Genomic DNA, 23,373 nt, shown 5'->3' on the forward strand with positions numbered 1-23,373 from the left:
ATTTCACAGATTAAACTGTACGCACCACTGACATTTCATTCCAATGTATTTTCATTCCACACTGTTCACCTTAGATGAAAGAAATATTAAAAACCATATCCCTCTATTTTACTATTGTTAGAAGTTCAAATCCTTGTCTTTAATTTTTTTCATGCCAATTAAAATGTAATCATGCCAATTAAAGCGGGGTGCCTACTGGTGTCAGTGTGGCTCCGGCTTTATCAAACCCATCTCTCCAGCCTACTCTCCCCAAAATTACTGCAAAACTGTACGGTGTTTGAGTGATATATTGTCAAAACGGTAACTGCCTGAGTGACAGCTGACTCACGGAGACTAATTAAATACTCTGTCTTCAATGCAAGGACAATTTCAAAATTTTGGGTGAGGACTTGATATTCACGACACACTTGAAACAGTTTTCTAAGGAAGTACTGTTATCTATCAAATTAGGAACGATACATTTAAATGCAGTGCCGAGTGCCTATCACTTTATCTCTGAAGCCAATAAAGTTGCTATTCTTCTCTATTTTGTAAACAACATTTGAAAAATATCATAGAGTAATCACATTTCTCCTGAGAGCAATGAGTGCTGTAGCATTTTGTGGGTGCTGATTTAAACCTCCATATTTTAAAGCAAATAACATTAATTATCATTAAAAGACAAGGTCATAATAAGCAAGAGCAAGAATTTTTAACATTTGTGAGTTACTTTGAACAACTGTAGAGTGTAGAGAATTTAGATGAGAAACTAGGGCTTAAATGTGCAGATTTTTAATCACTTAGATTAAGCATGGCATAAACGGCACACTGGCATGTCTCCAAGTCATCACGGCACATGGAGAGCTCCTAATTCAAAATATTTCTAGAGTATTATTTCTTTAAAAAAAAATTAAAGAGGCAGAAAAATAGAGGGCTTGAAAAACTATGCTCTGTAACTGACACCACCCAGAGTAGCTATTATAACTCATCACTTAGGTAATTGGCAAATTTTGGTTACCCTTGATTTGAAGAGAAGGCAATTTAGGAGAGAAGCTGATGAGCAACTATAGGCTAACTTCTCTCTCCGCTGTGACCCAACCATAGGACGGGGCGGCCTCTGGGTGACAGAATGTCTATATTGCCTTTTTGCCAGATTCTTGTATTTCTTTGACTGGGAACTACATGAAACTTTACTATTATTATTATTATTATTATTCCCTGAAAATTGAGGCACTAAAAGGAGACTGATTTAATTCTGCAATTGAGATTTGGGTTAAATATGCACATTTGATTTGGTAGCTTTCGTCTGACCTGAAAACGACAGTGACAACTCCCCTATTCACTTTAAGGCTACACCAAACCATTAAACAGCGAATGTCTCTACCATGTACTTTCAGGACAAATTCTGTTAGCATTCATCCGAGCATGACAGCCAGTGTACATCAAATATAGCGTATTAGAGTTGACTTGCCGCATACCCACAATACATGGCATATTTTACTTACTTTCTTATGTATTAAAGAACCAAAATTATTAAAAATCTGAGAGGAGACAGACTCAGAATAAAATTAAAAAAAAAACATAAGAGGAAAAGCAATGTTTTCTCTGTAATAACATGAGTAGCTTGTTTGAAATGTAAGGAGTGAATTGAAAGAGAGAGGTATTTGTGCCTCAAATTAGAAATCAGACAGATAGAGTACTTCACCACACAAAAAAATGTACACATAACCTACAAACAGTAATAAAAATGCAAATACCCCAAGCAGCTCCCATTTTTCATTAATTGAATCCACTTTTTCCAGGAGATCATTTGGTAGAGAGACGCCGCCTTTCCTCAAGGCGTCCACCTTGCTCAGCAACTCTGTCTTTTTCGGGTGCCGGATAGACATTTCCACGCTGTACCGCTGAAACAACAACATAGGGAAAACCATTAGGGGACGGAGATGCTCTTAGGGAAGGCTTTGAGCAGAAGTTATGCCGCTTTAGGGGGATATAAGGCTTTGTTTTCAAGAAGATTTACTGGGAGGCTGAACCTCCTCACCTTGGGTGAGGCAGTAATGCGGCTGAAGACACTCCAAACATTGCCACACAGGCCCCACGGACACTTCTTGCTGTGTTGTTGGCTTCCAAGGTTTTTGTCTTTGTAAACTAAGTTTTCACACACATTTTACGTTATTTACTTAAAATACAGTAAATCAGAAAATGCCTAGCCTGGGAGGGTTTGCCAGAGCTACCCCTCTCACTGGACTCTCAGCAGATCTCTCTTGGAGAAGCTCAAAGTGTTGTTTTTCTTCATGAAACACGTATATCAATCACTTGACTGGGACGTGACCCTTTCTTCTCCAAGGAGAGGTGTTCTTTAAATGAAGGTAATTGATAGAGGGAAATGTGTGTGCCACAAACAATGCATATCTTTGTTATCTTTGTCTGTGAGTTATGAAGGTAAGAAACGGTGCTTCGTCTCTGATACATTTAGACTTTGTGTACAAAAATAAATAAATAAAATGATCTTTGAAAGAAAAATATTATATTTAAGGATTATGTGGTTTATTTCCTTTATGGTCCCCAAAGTCTCAATTAACATTTTGCTTTTCTGTTATTTAACAGCTCTGTGAGAGCTTAAGAGAAAGGGCCCACATAAAGAGGGAGCAGGCACGCTAGATCCTTGGGACAGCTATGGATCCACAATTGCTTATTGATTACCATCAACTGCCCTGAGCTTCTCAGCTGATTCCTGAGCCTTCCTGGTCCCACCAATTTACACTATATTCTAACTGCCAAGTGAGTCTCTTAAGAGATGTTCCCTGGAGACAATGGCGAAAGAGTTTCATGGTGGTGTTCTTCAAATACCTGTATTTGGAAAAGTTCATGGTCAGAACACCTTATGAATAGCTGTAGATAGCTGTCATGTGTATGTGTGGAGAGGTGTGCATCAAAATATACTTGAGTGCAACAATTAGGTTGTGGGGAAAATATTAAATGTATTTTACAATTTAATGCCTATTTCCAAAAAATGCCTTTCTTTGAAACAATGATGTCAGGTGGGCGAGCCCCATGGTAGCCTTGCTCCTTTCCCCTCCGTGAGCATGGCTGGCCCAACAGAAACCCTATCATTATACCTAACAAGGACAATGTCTGTGTGGGCAAGACATTGTCAGTCTTCAGGTTCACAACACTTCCAAGCACTCGGATGGTTTTTAGTGCCCTCGAAAACACTTTGTGTAGTAGGTAGAGGCAGGTAGCCTTACATTATAATAAAATAAACAAGATACACATGAACAGGTTTGACAAATTCCAGGCTACTGAATGGTAAAATTAATATCCAGCAAAAACTAAAGCCATACAAAATGTTATATACAAATGAATAAATTTCTAGGGGTGGTAATTTGAATGAAATTGACCCCCCCATAATCTCATAGGGAGCAGCACTATTAGGAGATGTGGCTTTGTTGGAGTGGGTATGGCCTTGAGAAAATGTGTCATTGTGGGAGCAGGTATTGAGGTTTCCTATGCTCAGGGTACTGCCCAGTGTCTCAGTCAACTTCCTGTTGCCTGCCTCAGCTAGTTTTTCAGTATCATATCTACATACATGCCACCATGCTCCTGGCCATGACGATAATGAACTGAATCTATGAAGCTGTAAGTGAGCCATTCCAATTAAATGTTTTTCTTTATAAAAAAAGAAAAGAAAAGAAAGAAAACACCTTGTGTAAAACTCCACTAAACTAGGACTGGAGTTAGTTTGAATGAAAAGATGTGATCACCATTTCCTGTGCCAGATCTTCAGCATTCGTATGCATATGTTTGAACCTTCCCTTTGCACTAAACACGCACATCATTTGTATTTTGTAAACTTCTCCAAATGTTAGGCGTTCGTGGATCAAAGAACAAAATGTTTTCAGTGAGGTGATTTAAAGCATTTTATACTATTAATGAATGTTGATCAGGGTGTCAGAGTACCCGAAATTACATGAATATGCATATTGGGGAAAATCAAGGGTTGCTGGAAAAGGCTTTCTGAATCTGGACTGCGAAACCTGGGGAATTCTGATTGCATGTCTAACTGTGGACAATTACTAGGATCATGTCACGCCATTACAGAGAACACACTGTCCACTCGGGTCTTCTCAACTCAACACTCAACAAGTATTCCAGAAACCTCCGTGGTATGTTATTTGTCAGAGTGATGACTGGTGGAGAGGCTTTATGCAATCAGATTCCCATGTAAGATTTACATAACTAATTAGGTAAGACTGACAGAATGTGGCGGGGGGGGGAGGGTGCTTATTTCAGCCAGGCAGAGGACTATTATTCAAATCTTCCCTTATGTCATGTGTATTCATCAACAGAGAGAGTCTTCCAGTGGCGCCTTCTGGGAGTGGCCTCTACTGTTGATTGACTTTTCTTGTGGCAAATCCACCCTCCGTCTTTTCCAGCTTTGAATATCTCTTCCAACACAAGTTACTAAGAACTGGGGGCAGTTTAGATCATCTCATGGAAATTAAAACCTTGCGATAATGAAAATACGAAGAAAGTAATGAGTATGATTTTAGACATAAGGAAATAATTTTTTCCTACGAAATGTGGTATGAGTAGTTATGGCAAAAGCTACTGCAATGGTTACGAGATTTAAAAATCCTTGTTATTATGCATGCTCTCCTTGTCACTGGGTAGTCTACTGCATAAACAGCCGATGGAAAAGTGATCAATAGGCAATGCCTTCAAACCAGAAAAGCTAAGATAACCCAGCTAATTGTTAGATATATTGACCTGGGAATGAATGGAGAGCACTGGAATGTCCTGTAATTTAAGGTGAAAGTATTTGGGTTCTGAGATGCTGGGAAGGTTGACTCTGATTGAAGGCCTCGAGGCTGTGTACATAAAGACTCTAGGAGCGTTGTCTTTTTGTTTCCTCCTCGATACATTTGCTCTTCTCTCGCTAGCATCTTTTCAGAAGCATTAGATGGGGAGAACCAACCATCAGCTCTATCTACTCTTGCTCCCCTATCAAGTGGGCTACTCTATCCTGTGGTGAAACGATAATTTAATCTTCATATTCATTTCACCCACAGCAGTGAAAGAACAGAAGTTGCCCCATTAAGTCCCATAGTCTGGGGGGTGCTATCATACAGACCAGTTTTCAATAGCCAAAAACGAGATTAGCAACGTTCAAGTCAGCTGGCTTTTCTTGAGTGCTGAGGTAAATAAGCAGCCAGTATTTGACTTCCCACAGCACCTGCTGTGGGCCTCACTGTCTAGTCAAAAATAAAATATACTTCATTCAAAGAGCATATTTACATTATTAAGTGTATTTGCTTGGCCAATTCAATTTGGGCTAATGAATCCTCTTAATAGATTTGTGAATGATCTACATTAAAGACACAGGCTACTAGTGCCCTGGAAGCTATTTCTTCAGGTATAAAGGAAAAGTTAAAGAAAATACACAGTTACTACTAGTCCATTGTCTTAACTAAGAACTAAAACTGAAATTCTGATTTACAGTTTATATTTTAGAAGCACAAATGCTGAAGCTAAATTATAAAACAAAGCCAGTAAAACCAGGGATTTATGAAATAAATACATCTAGTAACAAATACAGACTTGATTGAGATAACTTTTTTTGACGCTCATGCCAGGCTTCCCCCTCACCCCCCAAGATCTTTACCCCTTTTCCTTTCTTCTTTTTTTCTTTTTTTTTCTTTTTTCATTTTCCTTTTCTTTTTGTCTCTATCTTTTTTTTCTTTTTTCTTTTTTTTTGTTAAAAATCACACCGAAAATTCTGCCCAAATGGAGAGTGGAACAATGCCTTGAAACAGTGTTAATTGTCACCATGGAAACCAGAAGAATAAGCCATTTTGAACTGGTATAGAAGGCACACATTGAGAAACTCAAGCATTTTTCTGCCTCCCTCAATGTTAAAGAACAAGATGCCTTGTCACGGTGAGGTCAGAGAAAGAAAGCATCCTGAAAGGGAGTAGATACTCAATGTCTAGTAAATAAAAAATAATAATAAAAATAAGCCAGATACAGCTAATGCTGTAAAAGACTCTACCCGGCGAATCTTTTTGAAAGAGAAAGATCGCCAAAAGATGGTTCGGACTGGGGGGGGGAGGGGGGTGTAAATGGCTTCCACCTAGCAAAACTTCAGGGCTACTTTATGTGAACCTTGCCCCCAAAGCTCCCTGGGAATTCTGCTGTTGTAATAAAACTTCAGAAGAGGGGAGAAAAAAAGGCAGCATGATGGAATTCAAAATAATGCCCTAAAAGCACACAGAGAGATTAAGACATTCTTTGTAAGACTTTTGTGTGGTGCTTCTGGTGCTCACGCTGAAAAGGGACCAGACATTGCTAAACCGAGAGTGAAGCTTTGGCCACAAGAAACACAAGAATTAAAGCAAACAATTTTCTGATTAAAGAATATGGCTGTCCAATTCTGAGTCCTTGGGGTCTGAGGGCCATGCAGTGTGTCGTTCTTAACTGGGCATCAGCTGACTTTACGTTACGAAGAGTTAAGACAGGGACAATTATCTAGTTATAAAAACAACACATTTGAATCTTTACCCATACAAATTAATATCTCAAATGCCTATAGATTTGTCGTGATTATCTCCCCTACCCTACAACAGGCAGAAAAGGAAAACACAAGAAAATGGCAAAATATATCTTAGTTTATCAATAAGAAAGTGTATGCAAGGAACACACCCAGCCCAAACGACTACAAAATAATATGTAAAAAATACGTATTTTGCACACAAATGCAAGGACATGTCTGTGACTCTCACATTGGATTCTCTAGCTAGTGTTTGCCCTCCTCATTTGAGACTTCATTGTGGCCCCTCAGCTAGTCCATGCCTAATGCTATTCACTGGTGAACAAAGAATCTTTCTTAGGAAAGACCAGGTCCACAGCTCAGCTGTATTGGTAGAGGCCAATGCTGCTTCTGCAGCAGCTCTTGGGCTGCCCTCTTTTAGACTGCCAGCATCCAGCATCTCACAAAGTCTATGATGCTTCACAAGGGGCCAGCACCACCAACACTTAGAGAGGATGTTCAAGATTCAAGAAGAGAGTCCAGGCGCAAGATGAGTAATAGTGGCTACTTCTTGCAAACTGTTTGTATCTTACCGTTGGAATTTATGGCGAATAATTGCACAAAGAAATTATAAAGACTCCTACAATTGTCCTTGTAAATTAATAATAGGTTTTCTTGATTGGGATAAATTTGCTGCTGAGCCTTTGGAAAAATTAAAAAGTGCAATGTCATTTAAAATTGCCAGAACTCGCACAGCAAATTACATCTGAGGTTAAGAACTGAGCCTCCCCCCCACCTTCCAGCTTATTCCATTTGCATGATCTGGAAATCACATTACATTGGCCATGTATTGTTAATTGAACATAGATTGCATTATCTTTAATATAAATCAAACTACAAATATTAAAATGAATTGCAAATTCCCTAATAGAAGATCATAAAACAATCTTTTTAAAAGTATCTCCCATTAATAATTTAATTCCAATTATATCACTCAGGAAACTTAAGTGGGAGACCAGGCAACTTACTTCTCCAATCATTTTTTCTTTTACATAAGGAATATCTATGTGTTTTAAAACAAATATAGTCAGGACAGAATTTATTGTTACTGAGTAAAGATAGAAGCACCAATAAATGAAATCTTATGGAAAATTCTGAATAAGAATATCAGGTCTCCCAACTTCCCCTCTCTCTAACCCAAATCAAGGGTGAAAAAAAAAAACCTATAGGAAAGAAGTCACTGAGCCTAAGAAATATTGTGATCACACCTTCTGAAATTATAAAAACTGATAATTATTATTCTATTTATTTTTCAAGTGGGTTTTCTGTCCCCTATGATATTTCTACAAATATGGTATCTTTCTGGAGCCTTTGCCTGGCCTTTAATGAGTTTATATTAAATATTTAACACTGTTTAGGGCATATCCACTACTACCAAAAACAGTTATATTCCCAGCAGTCCTACTGTTCCAGGCAGAGAAGTTGATTGATCCTCCGAGCCTGAATTGAGTCGAATGAAAAGAAGCGGTTGGAAAATAGCTGCAATCATTTAATGCAGATGACCTCTGACAGCCTCGCAGCGCTTCTATCCGAACAGAAATTTGCATGGGGTCTCTCTGCAGAGGAACAATGTAACCTAAATGGTAGACAATCTTTATTCTAATGAAGTGGGTGTCAAGGTCAATGTAAAACCGCAATGATAAATGGCGCACCACTAGGCAGGAGAAGTTGCACGGCACTGTGGTGCTTTCACATTAATTGAAGGCTGAAACGCACCGCGTGAAAAGCACAAGCCCCTCTTTTCACCACGGATGTTGCTAGCGCGCCAGCGCGGAGATGGTTTCTGCAACACGTTTGCCTGTTGACGTGGAGCCACGGCAGAAATAACGGCACTCGGGCAGGAGGGGACATTTTCGGGAGTTAGTGCTTTCCTAGAATAAAATTATAAAAATGAAAGAAAATGCCCCCCAAACGGCCTGGTGACACCTAATAGAATTCCTTTGATCCCTTTCCTCCTTTCTTTTCTTATTTAGACGTGTCTTTAATTAGTTTCAACCAGGCAACCTTTCATAGGACCTTCACTGGGTACTTTTCCCGCTGAGCAGCAGTTAAATATGGCTCCCCCCTCTTCTGGGTCAGTGTTCAGCTTCATCTACAGCTAAAAACCTTCAGGTGGTGTCTATCTGTCCTAAGTGAAAAATGTAATGAAATGCCTATACAGTTATTAAAAACAAAAACCAAACAAACTCCATTCATTCTGCCGTGGGAATGGGAAAGTACAGAACCTGCCCTGTCCACTTGGCACTGCCAGGAAGGCTGCCTCAGTCAGCACGCCATTTCCTCAGCTGATTTAGCAATTTTGTGGTCAATATTTTTCAACTCCTACAAATACGGACAGTACGCTGATTTTCTAAATTTGTCATCTACTTCAGGGGTAGAGGAGACACTGTTTGCTGAAACACTTCTTATCAGACAAGCACTTTAAGTTCGTCAACTAAACAGGAATGGGAGGTGTACCCCAGCTTTCACAATTTGCTAAAATAATGACCAGCCCACAATAGGAACCAATTGAGAGACATCTCTAGGCGCAACTCCTAACAGGTTATAAACTGGATATATTTTTATTTTCTGATCTCAAAGAAATCTGTGATATTCCAACAATAACCTTCCCACCACAAGTAGGTTTTGGTAACACAATTATAGTCTTGCTAGTTAAGAGCTTGCCTGTACGTCCGCAGCCTTGGTGACCAGAAAAGAGGCTATTAGTACATCTTACTGTACTAAGTGCCACTGCTAGTTTGACAACTCTCATGCACAAGCGAACCGTCTCAAACAGAAACCCTCCGCTCCTGAAATGCTAATTCAAAGGGAGAAAGAGTCTTACTATGAAGGATGGCGAAAAAGAAAGAAAAAAAAAAGTTACCGATCAAACTGTTTAAAAAACCTGTACAGTTTCATCTGTGTGTGATTTGTCAGGCCTGAAGCTTTGACGTGCCCAAGGGGCAGACCCCAGCGGGGAGTAGGCTGCCGAGCTAAATAGCTGTGAAAGAAGCCTTAATGTAGGATGGAATTCAAACTAACCTTGACATGACCTCCGGAAAAATATGCAAAAACTAAAATGCATGCTCTCTGCAAGATACATCCTAATTTTGTGGTGGAGCTGGTTAGTTTTACAAACATAACTGAGACATTAAAAGAAAAATAGAAAGCTAGGAAAAGGGGGAAACTTTAGAATTCGGGGGGGGGGGTGTAAGCAGCATGATGTGTTGCCGTGAAGGCATGTGAACCATTTGGAAAGAATCCAAATAAAAACCCACACTGAACAATATTGTTGTCAGCCTGTCTATTCAGGAAAAAAAAATTTTTTTTAGGTTGAATATAAATGACACAAAGCCAAGATTACATCATTGCATTACAAAGTCTGTTGTGGCTTTTAGCTAAACAAGCCCCGTGGATCTATTGGTTTAGGACAGTAATTCAGTCAGGAGGTTTTAATGTGGTTTTTTTTTTTTCCTTTTTCTCCTCCAGTGCCAATAATAAAAAATAGAGGAATTTAAGGAAGAAATATCCAACATGCTTTCTATTGCGTGCTTTTGATCTGGATTTGATAAGCCAAACTCCAGTTTCAGCTGATGCATTTAGTTCTGATTTGACTATATTCGAATTTTGTCTGCTGGGAGTGCTCAGAAAGGCTTTGGCTCTGATCCCCCTACAGGAGCCAGCTCACTGTGTCTATGGGAATCTTAATTGTCAGCTTGTGTAGAAGTTTGCTCCTTTGACTTTCTCAATGCAAGTTTGTAGCAACCCCAGCCAGTTCTTCACCACAGTGCCAGCCAGATTTTAAACATGATTACATTTCTAGCAACAAACACCCGGAATCTAATGACTTCAATCCCTACAGCAAGGAGGTGAATTCACGGATTAGATAGATGTACTTCCACTAGGTTTTCATTGGTGCGAAGTGGGTAGATGGATCCGGGCGCTTAGAAGCACCAAGGTAGGGGGCTTGGCAAAGAGCCTGTGGAATACGGGCTGTGAAGATCACGGTGGCTACCCTCTTGCTCTGTCCAGTCGTCTTCAATATTTTAGCAACATAAACAAGGAAAACGTTAATAAGGACATATTGATCAGTTTGCCAGATCATACTGATCTTATTAACTGATAATAAACAATTTAACTCAGAGATCATACAGTCAAACACCTATGGGTATTAAAAGCTAATTAATGGATTCTCAAAGAACAGACAGTACTGATTTATGCGTCTGTTGGTCTCTCTAGTATAAATATACCCATTGGGGTAGATCCTGAGTGACCAATAGTTATTACTGTTGGCTAAATTCATGAATTTCTATCCGGCTATCACAAGCTACCCATGGCTGGCTCTCAGACCCTGCTGCCTGGAAGGGAGTGTCAGGAGTAGGGTCAGAGTCCAGCTCCTTCTCTCGTTCATGTTCCAACGGCTCCTAGTATTGTGGTGAAAGAGAGTTGTGTCTCCTACTGAAAGCGAAACAATCCACAAGTGTGATTATTACTAGAATCTGATCCCAGCAGCAGAAGATGGGACAGGGTAGTGTGCTCTGTGGTGGATACGCTAGCATCTGCCCCATCCTAACGCTATGCCAACTACCCCCACGTGGAAATGTGGCTTCAATATGGCTTAGGGACCATTAAGTCTGTTGTTTTAAGTGAGGCCAGGAGTACATCTGTTTATGTAAAAAAAAAATCTCATAATTTGTATGTTACATCGAAACTTTTAATATACACACCAAACTATGTCTGGGTCTTGGATCTGAACCCACGGGGGCCACTTCGTGCTGTCTGTTTCAGAAGAGAATATTAGACTCTGAAAGGAATAAAGATGCTGGCATGATGAATTAAATCTGAGGAGAAATGACAACTGTCGGGCATGACAGAGCTATTAGCCACCCTTCATTCCACCTTAGCCTCACCAAAAGACAGAGACTAAAACTTGGTTGGAATGGAATGGACAAGGCTTTCACTTGCCTTCAGGTTCAATACTAAAAACAAACAAATAACCATTTGGGGCTGGACTGAGACAAAGACTGGGCCACTGTATTGAATACCCAAGGGAGACATCTAAAGGAAGTGAGAAGATCTGAGCCTCCCCAGTGGAAAGCCTCTGAAAGAGCAATGGGTCATTGCGGGTGGAGTGGAATGAGAGCTCAGGGCAGAAAAGACGGACTCGCTGCAAACAGCATTGAGGACCTTTTACATGGAAAATAAGTTGTTGCATCAGATCTATAAAGGTTACACTGGAGGTCCAAGTCTGAAGCCTAAAGAGATATGGCATAGACAGCAGGAGGTGACTTTGGGGCCATCAGAAGTCTAGGTTAAGAGCAGAAGTCCAGCTGGTTGAGAAGCTGGGTGGGGCTGAGCGAAGAAGGTTGGCGTGCAGACTGAATCTCAGATTCCTCTGTTTTAGAAACTTGAGTTCATCTATACCGGCACTCATGAGATCTGCGTAACTATCACATCACTCTGGGCACAAGAAAAGCCAAGACCCAAACTGCCAAATAAGAAATTGCCCCTTGTTGGAAGAGGATTGAAAATATCAGGCTGCAATGGAAGCAAACCTGGGAGGGCAGTGGGGAAGAAACACAACCATATGGAAAGGAAGTCTGAGGAGGGTAAAGAAAGAGCAAATGAATCCAAACTAGTACAGCCATCTTCCGTTCGCCCTGTCGTAAGAAGGAACCACCGATTGAAAGCTTTCCGGTCCTTTAACTTGATAAATAGGTATCAGAAGGATTTTGACTATAACATTTGTGTAGCTAACCCGTATTTCAGCGACGAGTTTAATGCTGATCACATTTGTACGAATTCATACATGTGGGGACAGACAGACAGACACCCAGAGAGAGAGACTTCAAAATGAGGCTCTCACACTTTTCCTTCCATCTACTTTCTCCAGTAGATATCTAACAAATGTGTAGCCCAGCAGCGTGGTGCAGGGCAATCTGTGTCAATCCATGCATCTACGGTTATGCTGTATACTCTGCAAATCTACACATCTCGAGTGGCTTCCTCTGCCTTCGAGCACACTTCAATGAGGATGTGGGTCATGGCCACAACATGCCACAACCTCTCTAATTAAGGTTTCGTTTTGATGAGCCATATAGGAGCTGGTGGGATGTCATGTCAGCACGCAGTAAGAACGGTTATACGAGTATATAATATCTTTTAGTGTGCAGTGTAGGATGGGAAGACGTGAGGAGCAGGAATTAGTACTACAAACCCAGCTTTCTTTTTCAGAGGTCCTTACTTTAGAGTATAGTTTCCTTTGTTTTCTATCCCCTCACCAACACACACCTCAAATATTTATTTTTATGTAACTGATTACAATGTTACTACATTTTCTTAAGTCAAACAAAAGAAGAATTTAAAAGGAAATTCGCAAACTATAGCTTTCTTTTAGATGTAGTAAAAGAATTTTACCTTTTTCTGTAACAAACACATCAAAATTTCAAGTATGATAAATTAAACCCCACTCAAGACGTAACTACTGCCAAACCTCAAATACTCCACAGTCCTACATGATCCGCACTGAGTCCTTGTGTAGATATCCTCTCTCTAAAACTTGATTTACCCACCAGATTCTACTACATAAACCCTGACAGCAAAGAAAAGGCAACCGTTATAGCTTTAGTTGCTTCCTTACTCTCTCATCATAAATACTCGACTTGAGTTGTCCTCAACTACCTACAAAAGCAGATGCTGGTTATTGATTATTGGTTATTGGTGGTGTAGACTTGAAGAAAAAGCCCCCGGAGGACGACGGCTATCGTGTTTCCCTTGGGTAATGATGAAATATTTTCAAAGGTTAGAGATTTTAGGAAACACTAAGTCAGTGAATAGTGTCTCAAGGTGAAGTGTCACATGAACTGCTGTTTGTCGTCTTAATGTACAACAACAGGAGAATTTCTGTGTCAAAGCTTATTACCCCACATCTTTATACCAGAATTACAGGCCTGCTCAGTGTAAGTGTTTATAATGGAAATGCTGATGAAGCCTAAACTATAGATGTGCCTGGCTGGTACAGCAGCAGTCAGTTGAAATATAGATATATTTTTAGCATTTGGAGGCACCAAGTTTGTTTAAATCTTGAAATTTTTTTTCTACAATTGCAAGTAATGTTAATAGCACACTGTAAATGTTAAGGCTAAGTGTGCAGTGTCAAAATAGATCGGCTCTCTCTGGAAATTGGAAGTTCAGGCTTTTTAAACATTATCCAGATGTTTGGCTTTTATTCAGATTTTAAGAAAGAGGGAACTAATATGATATAAAATTCATACATGCATATTTCATTAGTGCTTTTGTATCGCTGAATTAAACATTCTAAAAAAAAATCACATAGTTTCAAACCAAAGTAGTTGCCAAGATGCTGTACACCTCAAAAATAATGCCAAAAGAGCCAAATTAGTTTCATAAGGAGAAAAAAAAAAGTACTTCTTAGGCTATCTTTGTTGATAAAGCTTCCCCAAAAGGGAATATCTTGCTTCCTCTTTGTAAAAAAAGGGAGACAATGAGAAGACCGTGGCCAGTATTCATCAGAAAGGTGTAGGGGTGGAGCTTGGTGACTGTCCCGTTCTCTAAGAACCACTGGCCCGATTTTGTGCACCATTTCATTCCCCAAGCTTTGTGTGATGCTGCAAACCTATAATCCCCAAACTTGGAAAGCTGAGGCAGGAGGATTGTAAGTTTTAGGCCAGCTGAGCTACACAATGAAACCCTGTCTTAAATAAGACACCTAAATACACACATGGTGACAATAGCCATAAAATCCACAGAATCCTCATCTTCTCAATTTTAGTGTTCTCGGTATTCCTCGGGGACTAAAGATTCCTGCACAGCGAAGCCACAGATAGAATGTATCACGTGGTGACAGGCTTAGCATGTGACAAATATTTTTCAGAGTCCCTCCCCCCAAAAGATTAATGGAAATGCCATCAAACTGGTATGCACTCACATTGTGATTTCTTATGTCAATTTAGAAAAATGTTCATGTCTAACGCCCATCCGCGCAGCAGCAGCACGAATTTTACGGAGGTAACCAGCAAGTTCCTGATTCAATTTAAGGACTACTTTGAAAGAAGGAATTCAAACCTGGTACTGCAAACTTGGCCACTAACTCATGGCTATAGAGGTCATACGACCGAGAGGAGAACCAAACACGATTATTTTGCTAAATGGACATAGTATCATATTGCCTTCAAAATATCGATCCTTCCAACTGTAGACTAGTGAAGCCCTCACCTTCTCTGGAGTTGTTTCGTGTCATAGTGGATAGCAACGAATGGATGCTCATTACTAGTTAAAGTGTAGAGATGAAGAAACAACAGATGCTCAGCCTCAAATAGGACTTCTGTATCAACCCTTCTCCCAAGTCTCAGGAACATCATGGAAGAGGGGGCGGAAAGATGTTAAGAACCAGAGCATAGAGAGGACTTCTGTGAAATAATGTCTTCTGAACACAACAGGACTCATGAGTTTCTAGTAGCCGTGGATGCCAAAGAAGACTTACACATGATCAAGCCAAGCAATATTCTAGCTTGGTTGGTGAAGGGACCCTGACCCTAACTGAGAATTACTGAAATTTGTTGGGTGATGGGGTGGGGTTAGCTTTCCTCAGTGGCATGGTCTTTGTCCATATTCCAATAGGTGACCTTATAGTCAAGTACATATTTGCAGCTCTAAATGGACTCAGTGAGCCATAAAGAAAAAAAATACAGAAGAGAATATGAAATTGAGAGGGAGAAAAGTGGATTCTGGAAGAAGTTGAAGTGGGGTGTATCTGCTCAAAATACATTGCTTGCCTTCATTAGGAACAAGCATCAAGTTCTCAAAGAATATATACATACAATAAATATTTTTATCAGCATCACATTATGTAGCCCCGGCTGGCCTAGAATTTCTCTATGTAGACCAGGCTGGCCTTGAACTCACAGAGATCTGATTCTTTGCCTCCAGAGTGCTGAACTAAAGGCACCACCACACCTAACTTTAAAAAATTATTAGAGATATAAAGGAGTCCTGGAAAGATGGCTCTCAGAGGTTAAGAGTACTTGCTGTTCTTTCAGAGGACCAGAGTTCAATTTCCAGCACCCATGTCAGGCTGCAATATAACTCAGCTTGAGGGAATCCAACATCCTCATCCGTCCTTTTTATGTACCACATATAAGTGGCTTACATATAGACACACAGACAGACGCATGCACACACAGAGAGAAATATTTTTAGATAGACGAAAGGATTTTCATTTCTATAATCTTGTGTTTATATGTTCATGTGTATGCACAGGTACACATGAATGTGTAGATGCCTATGTGTGTGTGTAAATTGTAAATTTGGAGGTCATAGAAAACTTGGAATGTCATTCCTCCTAAGCGACCACTACTGCTTTCTTTTTCATCTGTTTGATTGTCTTTGCCTACTTCTTGTTGTTGCTGCTGAGAAAGGTTCTCTCATTGGCCTGAAACTTGCCGAGAAGATGAGGCCTTGGGGATGAGTCTGTTTCTGCAGCCTCAGTTTGGGAATTTTAAGGACATGCCACCACTCCTGGCTGTTTTTTTTTTTTAAATATGAGTTTTGTCAAATCAGGTACTTAACCTTGCACAGTAAGTACTTCATCAGCAAATACTTTTCCTCAGCCCGTACCTAAAGTCTTCGTAGATCTATAATAGAATAAGAGTGTTCTTGGTTAGGGCTCAATCCTTGTATGATAAAATATTGCATGCCTTGGGGCCACTTTATTGAAAGTACTTCTGATGCTTCTTCAAATGAGGATAAATGTGGTTTAGGAATTAGATCACAGACTCTGCAACGAATGGACAGGACCATTTATTATTTACCTTTTATCCACTGTAAGTATTGACATTATGGCTTAGTTGTAGGAGGTTGGAAAATATTTACTCATTTGAATTTCTCCCAAAAGAGAGATCAGACAGACTTAAATCTGTCATGGAAATACATGTTAGGCAGAGAGTTAGTCCACAGAAACGAGAAAACCATGGCTGCCTTGTTTGTCTTTGAACTTCCCTCTGTGGGAATTTTACAAGGTAACACATCCAATATAGAGAAACAGCTTCAATTTTCAGATAGAAGTCAAGTTAATCGCCTCCATGGCCAGTAATGGTTAGTGTCTATGAAATGTGTCCGTGAAGAGGAGCTAAGGCAGCTCTTTAAGCATGTAAGGGCACCTCTCCTGAGGCACGTTTTCTTGGGAGACTATTTATCAGCACGCAGGAGGTCAGTGCTCACTCCAGTGCCCACACTGCTCTCTTTCAAGTTCCTCTGTTGCTCCTACTCCTGCTTATTTTGGAGTGGGGAGGGAGATGCTTCCCCATGTTTGCCAAAGACCACATTTTAGGGTTTCTAACCTGAAGCTGCTCTGCTTTTCCAGCCTCAGAAAGTTAGGTGATCACTCTAGTGCATCGCTCTGTTATTGCTGTTATTCTCCTGAGGAAAGCCCACGAGAAATGCTAGGGATATTACTCTGTTTTCAGAATAAAAGTCAAGGCTGGGCGATGGTGGCGCAGGCCTTTAATCCCAGCACTCGGGAGGCAGAGGCAGGCAGATCTCTGTGAGTTCAAGGCCAGCCTGGTCTACAAGAGCTAGTTCCAGGACAGGCTCCAAAACCACAGAGAAACCCTGTCTCAAAAAAAAAAAAAAAAAAAGTAAAGACCAAGGCACCTGCCTGAGACCTTCAAAGGTAGGGCTGCTGCCCAGAGATAGCCCAGGGGAGCAACACTGAGGCTCAGCATGCCAGGCTGGATTACTGCTCTCCAAAAAAAAGTTTCTTTAGATTCAGCCTGAAAGTCTGAATAAAATGGTGAGCCCCAGGAGCTAAATATAAACAATGTCATCAAAGTGATTTTGGAGTAGCCAAAGCACAATGAAGAACCCACCCTGTATCCCTCTCTGGTTATACTCATATCCATGTTCCTCATCTTCCAAAAATCACATATTTTAAATACTGCAAGCTGGAGGCTGAAAGGACAGAGAGAAAAGTTCTCAGTGATAGTCATGCCTGTCATTCCGAAGAATGGCAGCTCACAGCTGAAAGAAGCTCTAGGTACAGTAGACAGTACCCGGCACAAGTTAAGACCTCAAAGAGCAAATCTTGGTTATAATAACTGGTAACTGCTCAGAAGCACACACACCCCCTCACAGGTTCTAACAACTGCTACATCAGAGGAATCTGCCATAGGCGCCCATGGAGGGTCAGTAGAAATTATATCAAAGAGAAAACTCTGTGTGTGTGTGTGTGTGTGTGTGTGTGTGTGTGAGAGAGAGAGAGAGAGAGAGAGAGAGAGAGGAGAGAAAGAAAGAGTGTGAGAGAGAAGCATGTAGACTATTAGATATATGTATGCGTCTCAACTACAAGAGGCAGAGCAATAAAATTACGGGGGAGGAGGTGTTAAAGTTTCAGAGAACAAAATAAAAAAAGCAAAAGGTGGAAAAGTAACATGCAGGAAAGGTTATAAGGAAAATTAGAGCTGGAGAGGTCTTCAGTGAGCAACTTCCCTGAAATCATCACATGACAAAATACACTGTGACGGCGTTTCAAAAGGCTAAGCATTCATTGAGCGGAGACTAAAGAAGAGACGCAAGAAGTGGGCATTTCCAACAGGATACTGTTTTAACAACAATGGCAAACTTTTACAGAAGTCGGTACTAAAACGGGCTGTAGAGGGTTTTCTCTATGAATCATGGAGAGGTAGAACCCCTCCCGGGTGCTTTCTGCCCTGTGCCTGTCTTCCTGTCTTCCCTCTGTGGACGGCATGCTGTATCACCCAAGAGAAGTCATTTCAGTTTTCCATAGCTTCATCACCAGCAAAACACAGATGAAGACACCCTTGTCCCTTCTCAACCACTTGTGTTTGAAGATGTAATCAGATCATTTTTGTAAGAATTTTACATTTCTGTGTAGAACACATCATTCGAAGAGTCTCTTCAACTTTAACCCATGTGACTCTTCTAATAAGATTTGCTTTGGTCTGCTGTGCATTTGCATACAAGACTGCAAACACCCCCTTTTCTTTCTGAGAAGTAATATAATTACTCTCTAGCCACACTAGACAGTAAAATAAGTCACATCAAAAAAGAAGCACCAAAAAGGTAAACATTACATACACATTCAATTCCCACCTTGTAGGATGTATTCAACGAAGAGTTGAATTCAAGGCAGAGTTGTAACTACTTTTCTCTTCTCTTAGGAAGGAAGGAGGGAATATGTTGATATTAGCTGCACTAGTAACCTCACAAATCCTATAAACAATCATCTCAGTACTTCCTTGAGTCTTCATTCCTTGCCTAAGAATAAATGCTAACCCTCCATAGAGTTGTTATGAGGATTAGATGAACTGACATAGAAAAGAGCTAAGGCCTGCTATATAACAAGCACTATAACCATGTCTACTTGACCTTGCTCCAAATGCTGCCAAGGCAATAGAATCCTGGGCCCTGCTGTCCTCATCTGTTTATGGATTCATAGCAATAGTTTATATATTGTGCAGATTACTTCTTTTCCCCACATAGAACACTGGACTATCAGTAGAAAGAGAAGGACATCGCCCATGAATAACTTACGTTGAATACACTGGGTAAATCTACTGTGAGTCATCATAGACTTCCCATTCCTCTCTAGTGGAACTTCCTGGTTCCAGTACAGAAGCATGCCAAGTGAACTGTCAGAGCTAAGGTGTGTGTGTGTGTGTGTGTGTGTGTGTGTGTGTGTGTTTCTCACATTGCACTTTTCTGCAAAGCATCTACCTCTGCTCTCTTACTTGATATTCTCCCCAGCAAATCCCAGTTCAGCTATCATCTCTTACATAAGCTGTAAGAAAACTAACACTCATTCTGTGGTCTTTGCTCTTATTTCATGTTGTCTGTTTGTACTTTTCTAAACAAAGTAGATTATAAATTACTTAAAGAAAAGGATGGCCTTTGCATTTTTTTAAAGCTTGCATTTACTTATTTACGAGCACATGTTCACCAAGGCTTGCATTTGGAAGTCAGAGGACAACTTGCAAGAGTCACTTTTCTCCTTTCGTCAGATAGGATCCAGGCTTGGAGCAGGAAAGCCTCTAAAACTGTTTGCCATTCTACAGCATATCATAACACCTAACCTGCTTTCTGTTTGTCCTCATGTAGTTAGTAATATGAGATTACATTATTTCTTGTACTTTAAGTAAAGGTGAAAATATTAGACCATTCATTCTTTTAATTTTATCTGCATGCATTGTGTGTGTGTGTGTGTGTGTGTGTGTGTGTGTGTGTGTAATGTCTGTGTCCATTTTTGTATGTGTGAATGTGGTGTGCACCATAGTGTACATGTTGGAGAACCTAGTACAACCTCGAATGTCAGTTCTTACTTACCATCTTCTTTGAGGCAAGGTCTCTTTTGTTGTTCGCCACTGAATATGCCACACTAGCTGGCCCCCAGCTCAGGGACTCTCCTCTTCCCATCTCCCTATGGGAGTGTGGGGACTACAGATTAGTATTGAGCTTGCCTCCCATTGATTCAGGATATTCGAAATTGGGTCCTAACTGAGCCAGCTCCCTACTCGCAATTTATTCTTACTATGTGTATTAGGACCTAAGATAACTTCCAAAATATACGATTAAAAAGTAAGAACCAAGGTAGAACTTTGTGTTTTGGCATGCAGAAAGTGGTGAAAATTTCATAAATTATTAACCAGGTTTGGTATTAACAAAAGCAGTTTCCAAATTACAGGACTTCTGGCCAGTTTCTCCTCAAGCAAACAAGCATGTGCCTCCAGCCAATAAGACCCTCCCCTGTCAACCATCAGTCACATACCCTCCAGAGAAGACACTCCAGTTGGAAATTTGGGAGTACAGTGATTGCCTGTCACTAGGTCACCCAAAGTACTTTTATTCCATAATAACCTGCTCTTATCCAGTTTTATTGAGATATAATTAATAACTAATACACTTTAACCACTTAAGGTGCATAGCATGAGAGTAGTTACTTTGTCCACAAAGTTGTGCAAACATTACTATAATTAATTCAGAACTCTGTATAACCGCTAGTGGTTACTCCCCAGGTCTCTCCCTCCCTGTGCCCAGCCTCAACAACTTACCCATTTCTGTCTCTATACATCAGCATATTCTGAACTGAATTTCAAAAGTATTCCTTCTAAGGGATGGTCTATGTCTTTTTCCACCTTACCCCATTTCTCTCCACCCTTTAACTATCCAAACCTCCACTAACAGCTGTCGGATGAAGACAACATTTCTGGTCTCACATCTGAGCAAGACCATGGATGAAGACATTTCTGATTTCACATCTGAGTGAGATCATGGATAAAGACAGCATTTCTGGTCTCACATCTGAGCAAGACCATGGATGAAGACATTTCTGGTCTCACATCTGAGCGAGATGACGGGCTATTTTCCTGTTGTGCATGACTTGCTTCAAGTAATAAAATGTTCTCCAGATTCATCCATGTCGTTATAGGTGGCAACACTTCATTCCTCTCTGTGGCTTGATGACATTCTATTGTACACGAACAATGTGACACTCACTGGGAACATGGATGTCTGCCACATTTTCTTTATCCATTCGCCTGTGGATGGGCAGCTTCATTAGGCAAGAGGAAGAAATATAAGTTACCTAAATTAGAAAACAAGCTGCCAAGCTTTCATTTTCATCTGATATGATTTTATGTACAAAGAACTCTAAATACTTCCCCAAAATATTATTAGACACAATAAATGAATTCAGTAAAGTTGCTGAACGATAAATCCAAAAATCAGTAAAGGAAATATGATGTGGGAGTGTCATATATCAATCTATTGATTTCATTGGTTAAGCAATAAAGAAACTGCTAGGCCCATTTGATAGGCCCACCCTTAGGTGGGTGGAGTAAACAGAACAGAAGGCTGGGAGAAAGAAGCTGAGTCAGTGAGTCGCCATGATTCTCACACTCCAGACAGACGCAGGTTAAGATCATTCCTGGTAAGCCAGCTGGTGGGCTACAGCAGATTATTAGAAATGGGCTAGTCCAGGTGCGAGAGCTAGCCTAGAAGAGGCTAGACAGAAATGGGCCAAGCGGTGTTTAAAAGAATACAGTTTCCGTGTAATTATTTCGGGTAAAGCTAGCCGTGGGGGCGGCCGGGTGCCAGGGACGCAGCCCGCTGCTCCTAATTCAACAGAAATAGGTAAGAGTGCAGACGACTAACAAGCAGAAGAAAATATTCGCAAACCGTATTTTAACAAGTGATCTGTATAAAAATATATAAGATATTTAAACAGCTCAACAGCAAAACAATAGCAAAATTCTTGATGTAGAAATGGGCATTTCTAAAACATGTAAGCAGCCAAAAGCACGTACACCACACACACCCAACACGGTTCATCATTAGGGAAGTGCACATTGAAACCATTTGAAACATAACTTCATTCCATCTAAATGACTATTACTGAAAAGGCAAAAGAGCTCTTGATGAAGACAGGATGGACGGAGAGCACTTCCATACTGTTTGTGAGAAAGTAATTGGAGCCAACTTGGAAAACTTGATGGAGTTTCTTCAAAAAAAATAGTAAAGCTAACATTGTGGCCCACCTCCTCCAATCAGGTCTAGCCAAAGGGAGAGAAACCAGTATGCTGCTCTCCCATAGCAATTGCAGAAACAACCTAAGCCAGCTTGCCCTTTGCCAAATGTCCTTAGGGCCCCGTAGGTCCTTTCGGCAATTTGATGGCTAATCTTGGTGGTTGATTAGACTCACCTGGAAAAGGGAACCCCTACTAATGGCCTGTGGGCCTGTTTGTCGGGCATTTCCTTCATTGCTAGTGAATAGAGGCTAGCCCAGCCCACTGTGGGCGGTGCCAACCCTAGGCAGGTGGGACTGGGCTGTATAAAAAGTTCACCCAAGGAATCAGTAAGCCGAATTCCTCTGAGGCTTCTGCTTCTAGCTCCTGCCTCGACTACCCTTCAGGAATGGGGTAACCTATGAACTGGAATTAAAGCTCCCCGCACCCCGGCAATTTGTTTTTGGTCATGGTGTTTATATCACAGCAGCAGAGAGGCAAACAGGACACTCGTAGACAGCTAAGTGCTTTTAGCTGTCCTGCTGTGACAACCAAGGAAATAATTCAGGTATAGACCAGTAACAGGAGGCAAACAGAAAGGAAAACAAGTCGCCTAAATGATACGACGATTTTCAGTGGTTTCTATGTTGTGAAAAACAGGAGCATCTAGTAGATATTGCTAAAGAAGAAAGGAAGAAGATGAAAGTGTGTGAAAATTAAGACATGAAAGAACTTTCTGTGACAGACTTAGCAAACGTCACCACAGAGCACACGGGTGTTTAGTCTATGGCCGAAGGATAAAGTGTCATGAGAACGGTCTAAGACCCGCAAACCACAAGTGACACTGGCTGAAGCAAGCGAAACTGGTGTGCCATTTAGAGACTCGGATGACAGCTGAAAAATACTGTATTTACGCATGAGTTTGTTAACCTTAAAACTTTGTTGCAGGGGCTGGAGAGATGGCTCAGTGGTTAAGAGCGCTGGCTGCTCTTCCAGAGGTCCTGAGTTCAATTCCCAGGACCCGCACGGCAGCTCACAGCCATCTGCAATGAGATCTCTTGCTCTCTTCTGGACTGTGGGTGTGCATGAAGAGAGAATACTGTATACATAATAAATAAATAAATCTTTAAAAATGTGTTGCAGAATTCTGATTTTGCCAGACCCCCACAGGCAAAGTCAATTATTGAGGTAATCAATCCTCCTATCTCTTCCCCAGAGGGAGTGGTGAGGCTGAAATCCACACTTAGAACAACTCAGTCCAACTCCTCCTCACTGTACAATAAGAATGAG

At 40.7% G+C, this 23,373-nt stretch overlaps 1 protein-coding gene across 4 annotated transcripts in view; it reads right to left on the bottom strand.

Annotated features, from left to right (window-relative positions):
• Akap6 (A-kinase anchoring protein 6) overlaps positions 1-23,373 on the bottom strand; it is a 399,217-nt gene that overhangs the window by 71,816 nt on the left and 304,028 nt on the right. For all 4 annotated transcript variants that reach the window (XM_041658789.1, XM_041658788.1, XM_041658791.1 and 1 more), the window contains exon 11: positions 1,737-1,883. In XM_041658789.1, the coding sequence (XP_041514723.1) occupies positions 1,737-1,883 (147 nt within the window). The remainder of the gene's footprint in view (positions 1-1,736; positions 1,884-23,373) is intronic.

This window comes from Microtus oregoni, unplaced genomic scaffold (genome assembly GCF_018167655.1).
Source record: "Microtus oregoni isolate MIOR12 unplaced genomic scaffold, Mior012 000009F_ref0000495, whole genome shotgun sequence".
Classification (NCBI taxonomy): Eukaryota; Metazoa; Chordata; class Mammalia; order Rodentia; family Cricetidae; genus Microtus; species Microtus oregoni.